The sequence below is a fragment of the Echinops telfairi genome, unplaced genomic scaffold (assembly GCF_000313985.2).
Source record: "Echinops telfairi isolate 266 unplaced genomic scaffold, ASM31398v2 ScPeMD7_1;HRSCAF=3_0, whole genome shotgun sequence".
NCBI lineage: Eukaryota > Metazoa > Chordata > Mammalia > Afrosoricida > Tenrecidae > Echinops > Echinops telfairi.
The window spans coordinates 15,043,630-15,063,299 of record NW_022103896.1 but is presented as its reverse complement, the minus strand read 5'-3'; the positions used below and the strand labels follow the sequence as shown (position 1 = coordinate 15,063,299).

Below are 19,670 nucleotides of genomic sequence, written 5' to 3'. Positions count from 1 at the left end.
TTGTAACTAAAAAAAAAAAAAAATCTGACATAGCATTCTACATAAAGAGCTGTTTGGTTAGAAAGAATGTAGCATTATGGTTACTTACTATGAAGAAGAAATACCGTACAGTACCTAGGTTTTTGTTGTACTGCAGTTTTGGTAACTGGGCGATCAGAAATATGAAGTTGACAATTGGAAAATAAGGCAAGCGTTTTGTTGTTATGTAGATCTGGGAAGAGAAAAATGGAAAACCAGGCAATTTCTTCAAATGCCATTTCTTCAAACTCCCAACATTTTAGCCCAGTGACGATTTCTCATTCATTTGCTGCCTTCCAAGGATAAAAATGCCAGCACAGCGAATTCTTCTAACAATGAACCTTTCTGGGAAGAGGATAATTTTGCATAGAGATTTCAGAAAACCACACCAGAACGAAACCATGGCCATCACACGGATTTCGCCTCACAGCGACACTCCAGGGCCCAGTGGACCTGCCCCGTGGAATTCTGAAGGCTGTGATGTGTATGAAAGCCGACTGCTGCGGCTTTCTTTTGTGCAGGGGCTGGTGGGTTTGAACTACCAACCAAGTGCTTTCACCATGGCACCATGAGGGACCCATGCTTCCCCCAAATGTCATTAATAAAGGGCAGAGGGGAGGGGGTTGGGCAATACAGAGAGAGCAAAATCAAGTGCTTTCAAGGAGGGATGCTGGGATTGATGGGGGGGGCGAGGGGAGGAAGAGAGAAAGAGAGACAGACAAGGAATAGAGCATACGGCAAGGACTAGAAGCCCAGGAGCTGAAGGTAAGAGAGGACTGCTTCCCCCTGGGCCAAGTCATAGATCAGCCAGTCTCTACGCACAGCCATCTCCACCCTCCCAGCTCCATTTTGATTCAATGGGGGTGGGTGGTAGGGGTAGCATAATGGTTAGAAGAAACACAGGCTGCCTGGCCCCTTCCTTCATTGGTGTGGGGCTTCAGGTAGGTTTTTAACTTCTGAGTTATACCAAAAATCACTCACTGACAATGGGTTGATTCTGACTCACAGTGACTCTATCTAGGGTTTCCAAGACAGTAAATCTTTACAGAAGCAGAGAGCTTCATCTTTCTCGAGAGGAGTGATTAGTGGGTTTGAACTGCCAACCCTGTGCCTAGCAGCCTGACACCTAACCCATGGTTTACATCTTCGGTCCCTTCTATTTCACAGAGCTGCTGTGAGGTTGAGGTCATCCGTGGTCAGGGTTTGGCACCAGAAGAAAGCACTCAGAAAGTATTAGCTGTTACTTAACACCATCCTCTTTTATCTGAAACCTGTGAGACTGCACACACTTCAGAATATGAAAATGTATCGATTTTAGGGTTCATAGGTGCTGGGGTGACACCCTATAATCACAGCCATCAAGATTTTCTGCATCAAAGTACAGAAATAGAATGAGTAAATACACAGCCTTATCCTTTGGCAGTATGGTCAGGTTTCGCCACCAAATCAGATCTGCCATTAACGTATGGAAGACCAATCAGTTCTCAGAGGGCCTTGGAGATCAGAAATGTGGAAGAGAGTCTGAAGGCCCTACTCTGACTGTGATCGATCGGTATCGCCAAGGAGGAAAGCGCTTTGTGCACGAAGGATCAAGACTACGCGTCCCTGAAGTTCAAACATCAACCCCCAGACAGCCAGTGCCTTTCACGTTTCACCCACTTTGGTGACCAATGCATTGCTTGGTTGTCTCAAGTCCCCAGGGAGGGGCCAGGCGTGGTCCTCCTCACATCACACCTGGGGAATGGAGCTGAGACGGCAGGACACTCGGCAGGATAGGGGAGCTGGGGCCTGACGCCCTGGAGTTGTGACCAGTCCACCGCCTGGTGCACTTGCTCACAGGCTCCCACCACTGCAGATGGACGTCTTCCAGTCACTGACCTTACTCAGAGGATTGTGGATGCCAGCCGCCTCCAGATAGGCTGTGATCTCATACAAGAGGGTGTTGTCTTCTTTGGGGTAAGGCAGTGAAGGGTCCTGATAGTGAGCTTCAATGTCTGCTAAGAGAGCCCTAAAGGAAGGGTACCCCCCCCAAAAAAAACAGTAGTAAACGTCAGCAATTATTTACAAGCCAGCGAGGCTATCTTTGGGGCTGTGATTACCTTCTCTGTAAATTGAGGATGGTGTCTTCCTAATTCTCCACCTCTGTGTCTGTGATGGGTTGTACGTGGACAATGTGACCTCAAATTTCTTGATCTTTCTGACCCCCTGCCGTCTCTCCTGACTCAGAGACATGACTGGGCAGAGTAGAGCTGCCCGCCCAGGCTTCCAAGGTGGCAGTCGTCACAGAAGCAGCCTGCATCGGCTTTCTCCTAAGGAGCGGCTGGTGGGTTCAAACCATTGACCTTTCAGCTAGCAGCCAAGTGTTTCACCCCTGTGCCACCAAGGGCTCTTTATCTACGTTTTCAAGATTTGACTGACCTGTTTTCATGACCTAGTTTGTCAAAAAGCACTATGTTAGTGATCATGAAGCATGGATAGTTTACTTTAAATAAACCCAAACCAACCCACTGCCACCGAGTCTATTCCAACTCAAGAGCGACCCTGGTCCAGTGGTTTTAGACTGTAAATCTTTTTGGGAGCAGATAGCCTCGTCTTTCTCCTGTGGACCAGCTGGTGGGTTTGAACCTCCAACCTTGTGGGTAAGCAGTTCCTTTACCTTTGACTAGAAGGCTCAAATGAGAGCCAGCTACTGGTGAGGTGCAGGCCGGTATTACAGGACCTGCATGCTCACACCGCTCCAGATGATGAACACACTTCTAGGTAATGAGAGGTTCAGTCCTATAGAAAGCCCATTTGGATCTTGGGTAATAATTGCTTTCTGTGTAAGCACTTAGTACAATATCTGATGTGTACTACACCTGATCGATGTATGTTGGCTGAATTGATAAAAATAAAATATATAAAAAAGAAGAAGATAGAAAATGAGACCGAGGAACAATCCGACTTTCAAAGATAAATTTGCTCCTCCACTGGAAAGAATCCTAGAGAATTGGAGAGGTCTCTTGTTCTAAAAGAGCTTCTGAGAGTCGGTGCTGCCGAAAGTGGGGTGCTAGTTTATGCTGACTGATGCAGGCGCCCTGGTACTCACTGATTGAGGTTCTCCAGAGCAGCTGCCAGATGCTTGGAGTCAAACCGACAGGAGTAGTTTAGTTCATTTGCAATCTGCTGTCTCAGAATCTGCATCTGCCCAACCTGCGGACACACAGTGGCTGTTAGCTGGTGCACATCTGCACTCCCAGTGACAGTACCAGGCATACCCCAGATGGCCATTTGCAAGAGGAGGCTCACATTATTCTATAGAAAAAGCACATAATTCTATAGAAAAAGCTAGGGGTTTCCTCGACTGGCCCTGGGGGTCACAGGAGCAAAATCGTCGTCTCTGGAAAGCACAAGAGAAGTCTGGAGAGACTCTTGTACTGCAGCTTCACAGGGGCCTGAGTCTAAGCGCTTCCAAAGTGACCGTTCCCACTGGGTTATGTGTGCATGCAGATGTCTTTTTTGAAGCTTTGCTGTTGCTGTTGTTTAAGGTTTAGTAGCTGCTATGAGAAGACCTGTCCTCTATGGGCCAATCCCAAGTCCACGGACGTCATCTCAGCCTTGTGTCCCCAAATGTGAGTGTAAATCTCAGGATTGTAGATTAGGCACTAATCTGGATGATATGATAATCTAACAAGAATGTGTCAACTGTAACAAGGATGTGTACAATTTAACACGAATGCCTAAATATAACAATAATGACTCTCTCCACCTGGGAGTCTTTAACTATTTGTTTGTTTTTTTAAATGCTTAGAGCCCCCTGAGATTTTGGTGAGGTGGAAGGGCCTATTTCAGAGAAGTGCTTTCGACTGGACAAAAAATAAAACATCTAAGACGACAATGAAAGCCCCTAATAACAAATAGTGACCAAACTGTTGGCGCACAAGCCTGGTTGGTTGAGGGATAGTAACATGGTAGGCCCAGTCACTACTGTGAATTCATATTGAAGATACTGACAATAATTACCTGGGGAGACAAAGCGGAGACAGACAGCTAGCTCCCCAAAGTGCTCTTGAAGCCTAAAGTCAACAACACACTTAAGTGTGTGTGTGCCAACCTCTTTTCTACTCCATTCTGAGCAAGGAATCCATACTGAAATTGCTTGTTTTATGATGTCAAGAATCGCATGGCAAAAATAAACACATTTCCGCTAAGCTGTGGTTGGAGATAAAAGTTAAAAACAAGAGAATGGCTTTCTCGAAGGGAAAAAAAAAAGCTTTTATTTAGATCAGCAGTTCTCAACCTGTGGGTTGAGACCCCCTTAATGAGGGGAGGGGGGCTGTTGTCAAACGACCCTTTCACAGGGGTCGCCTGATTCATAAAAGTAGCAAAATGACAGTGATGAACTAGCAACGAAAATAATTGTATGGTTGGGGGGGTCACCACACCATGAGGAACTGTATGAAAGGGTGGCGGCATTAGGAAGGTTGAGAAGCACCGATTTAGATAGACAATGAAAAAGTACTGAATGTAGACAGGACCCTCAGCGGGTAATGTGTTTAGGTTAATGGGGAAGACCAATTCAGATGAGGAGGGCGAGAGGTGCACATATCCTGTAGACTGTCATCACTGAATCCACAGGTCAGGACTGTTCCACTGGTGTGCCTTTGGCTGTGGACATTCTCAACACAACAGCAAAGACCACTCAATGGCCTCGACTAATTTTGAGCATTATATAAAAGAGCAGTACTATCAATAAGAAAGCTTTTATTTATAGAAGAATTGTGCTCTTTAAAAACTAGAATAGGGCAAGGCTAAGAAAATAGTAGATGCTTTCAGTCTACACCGTCCCACAAAACTCTCTGGCCCCAGGAATTCCTTGCTTGATTCTAGGTACGTTATGTCTAGGCTATTCTCTGTCCAGGGTACCTGGGAAGTACCAATCCACACATGGAAACAGAAAGGAAGTCTGTTCAACATGCATGTTGGACTTTGCTCATCACAAGGCTCTCTCGTTGCCCGCTGGCTGCACTCCTTCAGTGGCCACGTAGATTTAAATTTGTTAGGATGCACTAAAATAAAAAATTCCCTCCTCTAGTGGCATTAGCCACATGTCAAGTGCCCAACAGCCACCTTTTGGTTGGTGGCCACTGTTCTCAACAGCAAAGAACATTTTCGTTGTTGGAGAAAGTTCTTAGGGACAGGCCTGCTCCAGATCAACCTTGGTTCAGGGATCGTGAGATACTGCTCTGTGGGAGCTTTAGTGAAGGCCATGGGCTCAGGCACCATCGCTGGCTCCTATTGAACTACCACCTTTCTGAAATGAATAACCCTCTGGGGAAGCTACTGGGCTGTAAGGCCCCGGGCACCATGGCGCTTTCTGAGCCTCTCAGAGCACCATTGCCATCTCCCTCCCAGCCTCTCTGGAAGCTAGACTCAGCTTGTCCTGCCAGAGGCCATTTTTCACACGTCCTGAAGGGTTTTCTGGCAACTAGAACCTGGGCCAAACAGGCACTCGGAACCCCATGAGGTGATGGGAAGGTGAAACCGATGTAACAAGAAGGGGCCTGGCAGAATCAAAGGCTCTTTGGATTATTTATTCATGCATTTAGCACTAAAATATTTTTTAAATGGGAATGATGACATTCCAGACTTTAATTCTTACAGTAAGTCCAACTTTACATCATGAAAGTTTTCCACTGGAAAATCCATTCTTAGGTTTTAATCTGTTATGTTTCATTGAGCTCTCTTATACCAAAGGCCAATGCTTTGGGCATATCGGGTGCTGCACAAAGGTAGCTGTACATCTTTGTAGCAGTTACATAATCTCCTGTCAACTTGAGCAAAGGGGTGGAGTTGAGCCTGTCAATCAGGTCATAGCCAATGAGGCCTCGGTGTGGGCATGGCTTCCTCCTCAGGATTCTGGAAACTCCTCTCTTCCTCCCTGGGGGCCGGACACACACACTCTCTCTGCGAGACATTCCTGTTGATAAGCCACATGGAGCTACGCCAATGGTGCCGGAGCCTTGGAGCTGGAGGAGCCACGTGGAGAATCACACCAGTGCTGAGAGACTTCCACCACCACTGGATCCACAAGGCTTTCCACCCACTGGCCTGTGATCTTTCTGCATTTGGTGTCATTGTGTGTGTTGACTGAGTCTGAAGAGCAATCTGTAGACTGGATCGGACATATGGGCTACTATCGAACTTATGGACTTGATCTGGACTAGACTGTTTTCTTAATATACAATTACTCTTTGATATAAAGCTTTTTTTTTTTTAGCTCTTTCTTATACACATGAGTGTCTATGAATTTGTTTCTCTAGTCAACCAGGTGTTAGCACAATCTTGATCATCAGATGCCAATAGAAAGGCATCCAGGAGACCAAAGGGCCCTAGGGAGTCAGTCACAGTGCAGCAGAAGTGAACTTCCACCTAGCAAGTTAACCACATTGCTCAAGGTGGGAGTTACATAATCTGTTGTCGCTTTGAGGATTAAGAGTGAAGGAGTGGAGTCTACCTGTCAATCAGGTTGTTGTAGCTTGAAGACCTCATTTGGAGGTGCTAAGGAGATAAAAGGAGATAGGGAGATGGCTCACTGGAGGTGGGATGCCGGCTCACTTCCTGTAACACATCCCTGTGGAGATGACGCATGGAGAGAAGCTGATGGAGCCAGACCTCTGGAGCCAGAGAAGCCACGTGAAGGGCCCCGTCGACGCTGAGATGCTTACACCACTGGATCCACAAGACTTTCCACTCACTGGTTTGCGATCTGCCTGCATTCGGTGTCATTGCATGTGTTGCATGATTCTGAAGAGGACTTTATAGATTCGTATCAAGACATATGGGCTAATACCGGACTTAAGAACTTATCTGGACTGGGCTGGGCTGTTTCCTCAATATTCAACTGCTCTTATATATACACTTCTTTCTTATACACATGAGTCTCCCTAGATTCTTATCTCTTGTCTACCTGGACTGACACACTCAATCTTAATGATTGACAGAGTGTTGTGTTCCCAATGTAAAGATTAATTCATGTCGTGGAGAACCTGGCAATCTATCATCTATGCAAGCATGACAGGCCAAAGGCACAGGTTGTCCTATTCTATTCCCGACTGAGCACAGGTGCAATTTTGAAATGCAGAGATTAAGTATCTTAAATGAACTTGTTACGTAAGGGTGGAATATAACGGAGGGAGACATTTGTTCAGACTTATGGAAGAACTCTGAGCATAAAGGCATTTCAAAAACCAACAGCCCATTGAATGAAAGACAAGCAATCGGCCAGGGAAGAGCAGGGGCCATCACTCAGAACAACCCCGGGTGGGAAGGTACAGACACAAATGCAGAACTGATGATAAAACTGTGGCTGCAGGCTCGTGGCTTTGTTTTCAAACCCAACGAAGGACGCGTAGCCTGTCTTTGGGCACTGAACTTAGGAGAAAGCAATAATTTAGAAAAGAGAACGTGAATGGTCACCCCCAAAAGTTGACCCTCCCCTCTCCCCCACATCATACCTTCATGATAGCCTCGAGATAAGCTGTCCAAATCTTCTGTGTTTTGGCAATGGCAGAAAAATAGATCTTATTTGAATTTGCTGGAAGGTGAAAATACAATTTTTGTCTTTGGTCACTTGGGGAAGGCTGCCCTGCTCTCTCCACCCAAAGGCTGGAGCGAGGACACTTACCTACAATACTTTTGAGGGGGCTGACAGCATTCATGAGGGTTTTTAGAGTGTCTTGAACAGTTCTGTCCCTCAGGATAATTTTCTGAAACATACTGAGGAAATTCTGAAAACGAGAAGGCGTGATGAGAGAACTAAACTCCGTTGGAGAAAAAGGAATAAATACTCCAGATAATGAAAACGTTGCACTAGACAGACTGTGTCTACACCACAGGCCACGAGGGCTGATAAACTGGATGACGGAGGGAAGCAGTAAGGTGGGGCTCTTATGAGAAATAGTCCTTGGTTTTGAAGATAAAGGACCTTCCTAATTTTGGAAACCCACAGAAGCAAATGTCCCATCAAAGTACTGCATTGACCCCCAGCTCTTTCAGTTTATCCCTGGAGCAGGTGCCTGCTGTCAGCATCAGAAAGCATGGAAGGAGCGTTAGCTGCCCCGCAAGGTCAACTCTCCTGTGTTCCAGGGTAGCAGACCGTCAGGAGCTCACCTGTAACTCTTTCACAATCATGAAGCACAGAAGCCTGTCTAATCCATTCAGACCAAAGGTTCCCAGCGTGGTCTGGATTTCTGAGAAGAGCCGACTACTGGTCACTTCTTGATGTGTTTTCAGATCATACCAAGTGTTTAGCTGGTCTATGTGACATGTCGTTCTAGAACGAGAACAAAACGCATGGAAAATCCATTAGCCGCCCAGCATTCATCCGAGAGAGGTGTGGAATTAAGGCGCTGTCCTACCCCAATCTGCAGTTTGAGTGGCACGCTTCTGCTGAAGTGAACTGTGGTTTTGAGCCGTGTTGACAGGCCAGGGTGAGGCTTGGCTGTCAACCTGGAAGGTGGTAGAGCCCACGTGGCCGTTTTGTAAATTTCCAGAGAGAAACCAGAGCCTGTGGCCACTGCCATCCTGGTAATGAATGGGACGTGGAATCCTCACTATGCTAGTCAGAAGCTCCACTAGGCAGCCGTAGCTGGAGCGAGAAAGAAGCGATAGCATTTGGGGGTGGGGTGGGGGGGGAGAAGTCATTTTAGTAACTGCTCCCTGTGGTGAGCATGTGCCCGGAAATGACCCAGAGGCAGAACGTAAGCCTGCGCGCTTCCCCATCGCACCCACTGCTTCATCCAGGCTCAGCCGAGAGCAAGGGCTTACCGAGGCAGACTTCCTTCTTCCCAACGTGGTCCCCATCCCACATGTGCCTAAGGGGGGCTGTGGTTTGTTTTTGTTTTTTTTCCCATTCAGAACTCGTGGGGCCCTAATGTAAACCAGGAGTCATGGTACGTCAGAGCCTGAACAGCAGGCGTGGAAGAGCTGGGGCTTGGAGTCAGGGCTGTGTGTGATGCACTTCTTAACTGTGCCTCAGTCATGCCACCTTTCAAACAACCACGCCCATCTGGGGAGACTGCTGCCCTGAGTAAGGCAACTCCACGCAGACACTGTGCTGGAAACCGCTCAATGACTGACTGGTGGTACGCTTCCTATCCAAAGCGCTCGTGTGTTGGGCTAAGAAACAGGGAGCGCCTCGCCGCCGAAAGGTCGGGAGCGCCATTCAGTCCATTCTGACCCAGTGACCGACCAGAGTAATGCTGCCCTGTGGGTTTCTCAGGGGGCAAGTCTTCATGGAAGCAAACTCACACCTTTCTCCCGTGGGGCAGCTGGCAGGTCTGAACCAGCAACTGTCCTGTAGCAGCCAAGCGCTTTAGCCACTGCACCACCAGAGCACCTTTATGAGCGGACAAACTCGAGATCCGTTGACTCGTTTGGCAGAAGGCACTCGCGACACAAGGGGTGGCCGAGCAATCTGTAATCAAACACCTTAGTCCACTGCTGAGGCCCGGGGGCCAGGTGAGAATTTGGTTCCGTTTTATGTTTTGTTCTGGTTCCATCTATGCTTTGATACGGGTGGGGGTGGGGGTTCCTGAGTCACATTGGGGAAGGCAGGCAGCCTCCAAGACAGCAAGCGTTATAATAAACAAAACAGGTGGGATTCACCTGCAGCAGAGATTCAGGGTGTGACCTGAGGCTACACAACCCAAGTGTGCGGACTAGGCTTGTCCACGTGGGCACGGCCAGTGGGATTCCCAAGACACTTACTTTGGGTCTGTGATCCGCAAGATTTCTCTGCAGAGGCGGCCGATAAAGGTGACGGACTCGTCCACGGGGGTAAACTTTGGTATCGGAATGTGAGTCGACTGGTACATACTTTGCCAGTCTTGAATCTAGGCCAGGAAGTACAGAACTCTTTAGGACATCTTAGATAATGAAACGGAGCCAGCTCTTTCCCACATACTTTGCCAAAGACAATATTGTATATGGAGCGAAGACCCACAGGTCTTTGGTTTCACAGAACAAAGGTTAGAAAAGGGATGGTCAGCCCCTCCCTCCCCCGGCAGGCCACATGCAACCTTTATTAAGAAAAGAAACATCTGCGAAGCAGTGCAGTGAGAAGAAGAGGAGACTCGGGGACACGTGGTTTTTGGTCTTCGGAGACGGTGTGTATCAGTGAAATGTGAAAGTCTCAAAGATCCCTTAACCTGGGAGACACTTTACTTTCTAAAACGTCACCTGCACACGGTTCCTTGTAACCTGCGGATGAACGTCACACATCGCGGTTTTGGCATTTAGGAATTTTGATGTTGACCTGGCCCCTTCAATTCTCCTTTGTGAAGCTGTTTCCTATTCTGGCCAACAAAGCTTTGCTGGTTTCCCAGCATGCCTCTGATCCTGCCACCCTATTCTTCAGCTCCCATATCACCGGGACCCTCGAAGGTGCAGGTAGAGTGCCGCTTCCTATTGGTGCCTTTTCCCTCTGTCAAACCCCGCTGAAGAAGGCTTGAGTCTTTCTGAACTGAAGATCACATGGATTATAACAGTTCGAAGCAGTGGCTTCATTTTGCATGAATACAACGGGGTACCCAAAAACCCCTGGAATTGCACTGGGTGGAGCAGAGCTTTTGTAGTATGCATTTTCCCCCACTAGGTGAGCATCAAGCAACTCACTCTGAGTTAGGGCACCCACTGGCGTCACCTGGAAGGCTCTCTCTGGTCACTGAAGTTTTGCATAAAAGCAGTTTTGCTCAAACCTCATTTTTTTCTGGTCAATTTAAGAGAACAGGGTGTGTCTGTGAAATTTTGTTTCCTGCTCAGGAGAAATGCCGCAGAACCTTTTGTGATGTTGGACACAGCTTACAAGGACAGCACTATGGGAAAAACTCAAGTGTGCAAGTGGTTTTCTTGTTTCAAAAAAGGTGGAATGCCGATTGACGACAAACCTCGTTCTGGACATCCATAACTTCCCCAACAGAAGAAAATGGCGACTTGTAGTGTATTTGGAGTTGGTTCTACCAGGTCAGACTGTTAATCAAGCTTTCTATTTAGAGGTTCTGAAAAGATTGCATAACAGTGTACGACAACAAAGTCCTGATTTGTGGCATCAGACGGGGGACTGGTTTTGCCACCACAAGGCACCTGCTCACAAAGCCATCTCAGTGTGCCAGTTTTGGGCAAAAAGCAGCATCCCTCTCTTGCCCCACACACCTTTCCCACCTGAACTCGCTCTGTGCAACTACTTTTTGTTTCCTCGAAGTAAGTGGGAGGTGGAAGGACAGCGATTTGATGGCGTAGAAGAGGTGAAGAAAAAAAACGAGGAGGTGCTGTCAGCCAAACAGATGAGTTTGAAAAGTGTTCCCAAGAATGGAATCGCAGATTTGATAAATGTATTAAGTGTCATGAGAGTACTTTGAAGGTGATAAGGTTGTTTTGTAAACAAAATTTAAATACGTAAGTTTGAAAAAAAATTCCGTTTTGGTTTTTTTTGGGGTACCCCTTGTATGTGAATTCCCTTCTGAAGGAGGGAGTAAGGGCGCTCGAAGCGTGACGGCCGAGCCCAGCTGCCATCACCCCGCTCCATGGGCACGTAAACCAGGACCTGTGCTTCTGCGGAGCGGGCAGCCCAGGGAACCCCATGGGCAGTTCTTTTCTCCTCAGGGCTCACTGTGAGCCCGGGAGAACTTCATGGCAACCGTCCCAGCTTTCTCCTTAGGAGAGCAAGTTCCCCAGGGCCTGACCACCTTTCTACATGCCCCCTCCTCTGAAGGGACTTCCCCAGGTAACCGTGACCATCCAACCATGCTGATTTTAAGAAGCTGCTTCAGTAAATGTTCTTTATGGTGCTCCAGAAGTTTGGGGGCTGTATTTTAAATGTCAGAGAAGAACCAAATTGGGCAGGTACTAAAAAAAAAAAAAAAATCATTTTGATACGATACCTTTGTTCTTAAGAAGTTATTACACTCTTGCTCCACGTTGTAATTTATAATGCGAGACACTTCTTCCTGCCAGATCTTGAGGCCGTAAATGTTGACATAGTCCTGGATGTATTCGAAAGAACGATGGAATCCATCCATGGTAGCCCCCAGCTCCTTCAGCTTGGGCATCAATTCACTTGGCTGTACAAGAGGGTGAAGTCATTCTATTATGTTGGGGTAGACTGTCATCCACGAATCCAGTCCTTAGACTTTAAATGCTACAGCAAACACGAGAGCAGTGCCGCGGCTCAGAGAGCAACAAACTACTCCTCGTCTGCCTAGCAACGGAGGGAGGAGATTCAGCACAACATCTATTTCATTCACCTGGGCGAAAACCGCATAGAAGTGTGTGAAAACTGGTGAGCATGATGCTCTCTGATGACCGTATCTAGTTTGCCAGTGTTTAGAACAGTCTCAGTTGGATTTATTGAGGTATAAAGCACCCTACACATTGATCTCAGGCTTAAGCGTTTTTCCTTCTGAGAAAAATGACCATATTCCTTAATAGAAGGGTACAAATCATAGCTTCCTTTCCCTTGTGTGGTAAAATAATCACCACCACCCAAAGGCACCCAGGGCAAGGTCCCAAGAGTTAGGACAGGGAGCGGAGCGGGGGCAGGACGAGGGAGGAGGCCCTGCGATGGAGGCACTGGAACAAAATGTGTCTGAATTGTGGGCAGTCAAACTGATGGTCGGCTCTGCATGCAGTTAGCGCATTCACACACCAAGTCAAGCACAATCACAGTATTCGGAATTCCTGTCTTCTGGCTACGACGTCCTTCTAACTATACGAAGGGGCTCGGAATCGGACATCCGTTTGGTTCCGAACCATGAAAGGCACGTCAGTGGGTTGTACTGAAAATCATGCCTTTGAGGAAAGGCAGAGCCCCTAAGGGTGAAATGGTGTCCTTGTGCTCTCTGGTAGCTGAGTGGAGAGCCATTGGGTTGTTTGGTACCTTGGCTCTCGGGTTGAAGATCAAGCCCCTGTGCAGGGCAAAGGCAACGCGTTTCACGAGCTCCTTCCTGATTCCATCTTCCAGCAACTGCTTCGGATCCACCTACGTGCGAACCAGAAAGCAGGAAGGGTGTTAGGGGCAGCTCCATCTTAAACCCAGGGCAAACATGGTGTCCAGAAGCCACAAGGGACCCTCCAAATGGTTTGGATTTTATGCCTTTCCTACTCCCTTTGACCAGGGCAACGTGGGGCAGCCTTAGTCAGCCTCTTCCCTCTTTTAGGCCTCACGGCACCTCGCTAGAATTCATGACAGCTTTCCAATTGAACGTTCTGAAGACGAGGGGCTTGGGGGCGGTAGGGAAAATTTGATACGGCCCCATGTTTTTATCACTTCATTAAAACTAGCAAGTGCCTTTCCTTATCACTAGGAGCAGGCGGTAGAAAGGAAAGCTGAATTCAGCTGCGTGTCACGCCTCCAAGTGACACCTCAAGAGATGGATGTCCACATGAGGAGAGTCAAGGCTAGCGCTGGTCACGCTGCGGTTTTAGCAGCGCTCTTTGCTGGCAGTGTTGTTCACGTGCTGGCTGTGTGCAGTGGCAAGACGAAGAAGACACAAGCACATCTACCGCCTGCTCGACAAGCTTCACTTGCTGATGACGTTTTCCTGGAATGCGAAAGCTCTTCTCGATTCACTAAGAGACGTTGGGAACCAGCAAATCGTTTTACCACGTGTCCCTGAGTTCCCTGAGATGTGTTTCTTTTACTTTCCAATTGTAAATAAAAACAAACAGCCCATTATTTTAAAAAGCCATAAAGGAGATAATTGATAGGTTTTATCGGCTTTTGATGATCTTTAAACTTAAGAAAATTGTAATAATGGTACATGTGGTTAAGTGCCTAGTTTTTCCCGGCAAGGTTGATGGTTCGAACCCACCCAGAGGTTCAAGGGGAGAAAGAAGACCAATGATCTGCTCTTGTAAAGATTCCCGTCAAGAAATCACCCCGGGCAGGGACACCTCAAGGGCAGTTCGACTGTCCTGCGTGCTCTTAGGCGTGGAGAATGACGGGCGAGCACCCCACACCCACAAGACTTGGCCGCGCAGACGAGCGTGGGAAGGATTACCTTGATGATGCCGACCAGCGTGGTTTTCATCATCAGAATGCCTTCAGTGAAAATGGAAATAGCATGAGTGAGCTTGGCGACCTTTAACAAAGAAAGAGAGGCATAAGGAAGTACTTCCAGCAAAGGACCCATTGTTTCGTGGAAGCGGAAAGAGCTGCTTACAAGCCCAGGAGTCAGGAGCCCTAGTGGCTTCGTGAGTTGTGAGTTGGGCTGCTGACTCCACGGTCAGCAGGTCGAAACCATCATCTCTTCTGCGGGAGAAAGAGGAGGCTTCCTGTGCCCGTCAGGAGTTACAGTCTTGGGAAGGGAGGTTTACCCTACCAGGCAGTGTTTCTGGGAGTGGCAGTGCATTTGAGGTGGGGCCCTGGAGTGGTCAGAGAGAGGAGAACTGAGGCGGGGCGGGCTTCAAGACGCATGCACATTCAAGTCTCAGACAGAAACGCGACTCTCCAACAGGTCAGGCACCTCAGTGAGCAGACAGCCATCAGCTCCGTAAACGTTGACAGGCTTTCCTCTTCCTTGGGCTCCAGGCTCTCTCATCCAGACAGACGGGCCCATCCAGCTACCAAAGGATGACTACTGAGACTACTGAAGGTAACTGTCCCTTCCCTGTCCCTCACCCTCTTGTCAAGCAACAGCACGCGGCATTGGTAACAAGGGGCGACATTTTCGGGTCTGAATAAATGGAAGACACCAAGGTTGGCCATCTAAGTTTTTGACGTACTTTATGGACCTGTACCAGAGAGAAACGGACACTGGCATGGCTTCTTCACCTTTGACTTGGGTTGACTTTTCCCAGCTTTAATTCTAAGCTCAGACAGAGAGAAAAGCTGAGGAATGTGGGGAGAACCGCCCTGAGGTGGGAGGAGGATTTCAAGTCAGGCTACAGGAAGTGGTGAACGGGATATGGATTACTTTGTGCCCCGTGAACGTTGAAAGTTGAGGGATGTTAGTCTAAAGAGAAGAAGGGTCGATTCATCAAAACTGCTCAAGAGGAACGTGAGGAGTGGAGCTCCACTTCCACTGGATAGCGAGCCAGTCGCTCAATGACACCAGAGGAGCAAGGCACGGTGGGACTGAAATGGTCAACGCTGAGCCTGTGAAAACGGATCTGCACTGGTCCTGAGACCACGAGGACAGAGTGAGCCAGGCAGAGCATGGCCTTTCAAGGCCCCCTTGGCCCTGCGACATTACATGGTTTTAATTTTAAGGATCAAAAGGCTCAAGTGCTGAGGACACAGCACCTCGTATCGTGAGCCCAGCTGGGCATAATCTCTCAGCTTGTCTTTGTCCAGGCGGGTTGGCACCTCGATGATATCGTGGGTCTGAAGCTTTATGATCTTCAGAAGAGACGTAAACATGCTTTCTGGAATGATCTGCAAAACCTTTCAAAACAGAGGCAGGAGGAGGATTAGGATGAAGGGTATCAGCATTTACAAACAGCACTTTCCCACGGGAAGGGATGCGGGGAAACTTAAAAACCTTGTTGTTTTAAGAACTACTGCTGCGCACAGCTGTCAGGTTCCCGGATGGAGGGATCATTCAGCTGACTCAGGACTAGGCAGTGCTTCCTGTGGTCTCATGGAAGGTCATGGAACCACGAGTTCCAGTGGGCTGGACAGCAAATGACACCCACCATGAACAAGGCCAAGTTCCTTCAAACATTAGGAACTTACCCACGGTGCTGCCAGAAAATGCCTCATCCCCCATCCCAGACTTTAAGACTGTGGTCCAGAGATGCTAACACAACTTGGATCACTCACTTAGGAGGTGACACAGGTAGACTTTGAACCCAGAACTGCTGGACTCCGTGGTGGTCAGCGTCTATTAAAACATGGACTGACGCTCCCAAGCAAATGCTCATCCGGTTGTGACGAGGCTCAGCTCCGTCTAGAGCTGTCTCTTCCACCAAAGAGCTCTGTGACTTTATGGAGCCACCACACTGGCTGTCCCTCGAGTCCCACATCCAGAACCTGGGCCTGGGTCCTACCAGCATTTCACACGCAGCCCGAGGACTTCTTTGAAAGTGAAAAGCACACCTGTGCATACCTAGTAGCAGGAAGAGGAAGCTTACCTGCAGGTGCTGCACATTTCAGCAATCAAGTGAAAAATAAGGGCAGGGACACAGGACTATCCTCACAGGGCCCCCAGCAAATCTTTCATTTATCCAACGATACTCAGTCCGTAAGCGCCTTGCTATGTGCCTCACCTTTCGCACATAGGACACCAGTTCACCAGAGTAATACTGAGACACGCTGAGAAGGTCGGGGCTGTTGGCTTGGTTGATGCGAAGAAGGGGCAGGTCAAGGGCAGAGGCAAGCTGAAAGACACACAGGATTTCTGTTTCTAAGAGGCTGAGAAACTCCCCCGTCCCTTTCCAGGGGGCCATCAACAACAAAGCTCTTGGGCCCTGTCCAACAGGGGTCAGGGACTCTTGGATCGCATCAGCATCATGAATGCCCTCTACCTTCACATCAGAGGACAGCGATGTCATTAAAAAGAAACGGAGCATGGTCATCTGCTATGGCCAACTCCAAACACTCACTGATCTCAGTCAATGTTGACTCACAGCCACCCCAGAGTACAGGGTACCCTTTTGAGTTTCCAAGACCGTAATTGTTTACAGGAGTAGAAAGCCCGCCCCGTCTTTCTCCCTCTCTGCTATGGCGGTGGTTCGCAAAGTCTGGACCCCAGGACGGCTGTATCAGTAGCAGTTGGGAGCCGGGTAGAACCGCAGTCAGAAACTCTGGGCCTGGAACCTGGCCTTCTGTGTTTACACAAGGCCTCCTGGTGTTTCTGCTGCAGGCTTAAGGCTGAGAGTCCCGTGCTGTGCAAGAAGAACCACTCCTCTGTGTGGCCAGACTTTTCGGTTGATGGACTCCCGTGCAAGATATGCCATGAGTTCCTGCACCACTAAGCAAGTGAACACAACAACAAACAAGATAACTGAACTACAGTAGGTCATCAACTATCAAGCCCATTGCCGATGGCGGACACTCTGAAATGTGAAAAAAGGTCCATTTCCGTCTTGGTAATTCTAAGACAGTGATAAGCTCTGTGTTCATTGGTTGCCACCTGAAGCTACCTTGAGGGCAGGGCCCAGGGCTGTATTGTTCACCACTGCTCCTTGGCCTCAGCGTAGCCCCGAGTGAGCAGGATGGTCTCAATAAAGATGGGCATGAACTCCACTGACCTCCTTCAGTCGCCTTTAAACAACCCTTGGGCTGCAGGCGTCAAGAATGTTCCCCCTGATCCTTTGGAGTGCTCCCTGGGAGATCTCCCCGAGAGATCAAAGCTCGAGCGAGAAAGCCTGCCATAGACGAGAAGTGTAGGGGGCAGTGGAGCTCCCCAGTGTGGGTGGAGATCGGGAGACCCCACTGACCCAAGTCACCAACCATAAGGAAGGGCTTGAGGAGAACCTGGTAATGGGGCCGGATCTGCTGTGAAAGGGTGCTGCAGGGAGCAGCAGGCGGCCCTGGAAGGAACCCGAGCAGCACGCTGATAAGACGACAGCAGGTGTCTTCTACCCCTCTGGGATGGAAACTCCAATTCTTAATGTGAAATTCACACATTTCTGGCGTCTTTTGGACAAATGGCTCACAATGTTCAGTAGATAAGAACGCTCAAAAATGCACGCAAGTTTCCCAGAGGATGCAGGGTTGGGCTGAACTGGTGAATGAGAGCAGCGCTTCCCTGGGAACCAAGCAGGTGACCGCCCAGTTCTCGTCTTACCTTCAGGAACGTAGCTCTGAGTTTAGTAACCATGGCTGGGTTCACCCGTATGCTCTCTTGCATGATGGAGGTAAAACTGTGAGGAGACATAAAGGTGAGAAGTTGTACGTAGCAGCCTTCACTCAGGGCAAATGGCAGGCTGCCGTGGCCGGACTTGGACATTACACAGCAGGTGTATCACCTGGCCACAGTTACCTGTCGATTAGTTGCCAGGCGAAGGAGAGGTCCCCTACGATCTGCATTGTGATCAGGACCTCCTCTTTGATGTTAATGGTCCTGATCATTTGGTGGAGAAATTTTCGGGTGTCAGCCAGAAATTGACATACTTGCAGATTGGATTCCAACTGGTGGAACTCTTGAACCTGTGGTGCACAAGCATGTGGCGTTTTTGAGTTCAGAATGGCCTTTGCAAGGTTACAAGCCTTTCCTGAAATAAAGCATCCTACTTACTAACTACGATTGTTGGATAACATCTGTATTTCACATTACAATGTTAGGACTAGAGGAGCCAGGTTAGAAAGCAATGTATACATCTCTGTGATTAGCAAACACTCCATGACTTACTGCCCTGAACATGTATGACCAAAGAAAGTGAGTACTTCCGTTTTCCACTTTATCAATAGACACACATTGTGAAACCTTCCTAATTCTGAAGATTTGCAGAGCTGCGAAGAAAGGCAAAAGTTACATCATAGCCAAGGAAAAGGCATTTATACATGGAGTTCTTTGGATGTATTCCTTAGAGTAATGATTCTAGCATAAAGCCAAACACCAAACTCACAGCTCTCAGTCAATTCTGACTCATCGGGACACTAGAGAGCAGTGGTTCTCAACCTTCCTAATGCCGTGACCCTTTCATACAGTTCCTCATGTTGTGGTCACCACCCAACCACAAAATCATTTTCGTTGCTACTTCATAACTGTCATTTTGTTACTGTTGTGAATCGAGCGACCCCTGGGAAAGGGTTGTTTGACTCCCAAAAGGGTTGCAACCTACAGGTTAAGCACCACTGCTACAGAGGGTTTTCAAGACTGCCAATCTTCACAGGAGCACACAACCTCATCTTTCTTCCACCGAGGGGCTAAGTGGCAGGTTTGGGCCTTGCGATTAACAGCCCCAAGCCTAACCCAGGGTGCCACTAGGGATCTTCAATGATTCCATAGTGCCCTGACATTTCAAAGAATTCAAGGGGTCTGGGTCATATGCTATAGTTGATTAATGCAAAAGAGGAAAAACATCCACGTTTTACAAAGCTGTGGAGAGCTGCACTCTGCACTGGGAAATGAAAATGAACAGCCATGAAAGAGCAACCGTACAAAGTGCACTTGTTCAGAGACGGCCAGGGAATCGCTGGTGTGTGAACAATGGAGTATTATATGTGCTGCCACGAATGGAGACCGGCCTAGGAATCCGCCCGAGACAACGCCTGTCAGAAGTTCACTTCCATCTCTGGGAAAATGTACACCCAGACCAAGTGGACTGGGTCACAGATCATGAGCAGAGGTGGCGTTTTAAGTAACAAAATTGATGGTCAGGACGAGGATGCTTGGTATTCTCCATTTTAAACCGACCAAACATGCACGCAGATGTTCAGGGGGATCACGGTCATGACTTTCAGGCATGATCCTATTTGGGGAGATTAAAAACCCAAACAAGAATCTCTCGCCACCCCCCCACCCCAGGGTGGGGGAAAATAAGGGTCTGATCATTATACAAGGGCTGTCATTGTTGTGGGCCACTGGTAGCTCTTCTCTTAGAACACATACTCTGGCAAGCATAGAGACAGTGGGTACATGCAGCCCTGTTTTCTTGTTTTTTCTCCCGATCACACTCTCCCTCAGGTTTCTACCCTACTTTTGGAACTGCCCGCCGCCCCCCCC

The 19,670-nt window shown here is 48.3% G+C and overlaps 1 protein-coding gene across 1 annotated transcript in view; it reads right to left on the bottom strand.

Moving 5' to 3' along the window:
- Positions 1-19,670, bottom strand: part of WASHC5 (WASH complex subunit 5) — a 52,968-nt gene that overhangs the window by 4,775 nt on the left and 28,523 nt on the right. Inside the window, exons 12-25 of the mRNA XM_013006559.3 lie at positions 17,985-18,151; positions 17,790-17,865; positions 16,267-16,377; positions 15,302-15,442; positions 14,058-14,138; positions 12,935-13,036; positions 11,940-12,119; positions 9,769-9,893; positions 8,170-8,332; positions 7,685-7,787; positions 7,515-7,594; positions 3,107-3,210; positions 1,897-2,026; positions 115-211 (exon numbers count right to left, since the gene is read on the bottom strand). Coding sequence (XP_012862013.1) covers positions 115-211; positions 1,897-2,026; positions 3,107-3,210; positions 7,515-7,594; positions 7,685-7,787; positions 8,170-8,332; positions 9,769-9,893; positions 11,940-12,119; positions 12,935-13,036; positions 14,058-14,138; positions 15,302-15,442; positions 16,267-16,377; positions 17,790-17,865; positions 17,985-18,151 — 1,660 coding nt within the window. The remainder of the gene's footprint in view (positions 1-114; positions 212-1,896; positions 2,027-3,106; positions 3,211-7,514; positions 7,595-7,684; positions 7,788-8,169; positions 8,333-9,768; positions 9,894-11,939; positions 12,120-12,934; positions 13,037-14,057; positions 14,139-15,301; positions 15,443-16,266; positions 16,378-17,789; positions 17,866-17,984; positions 18,152-19,670) is intronic.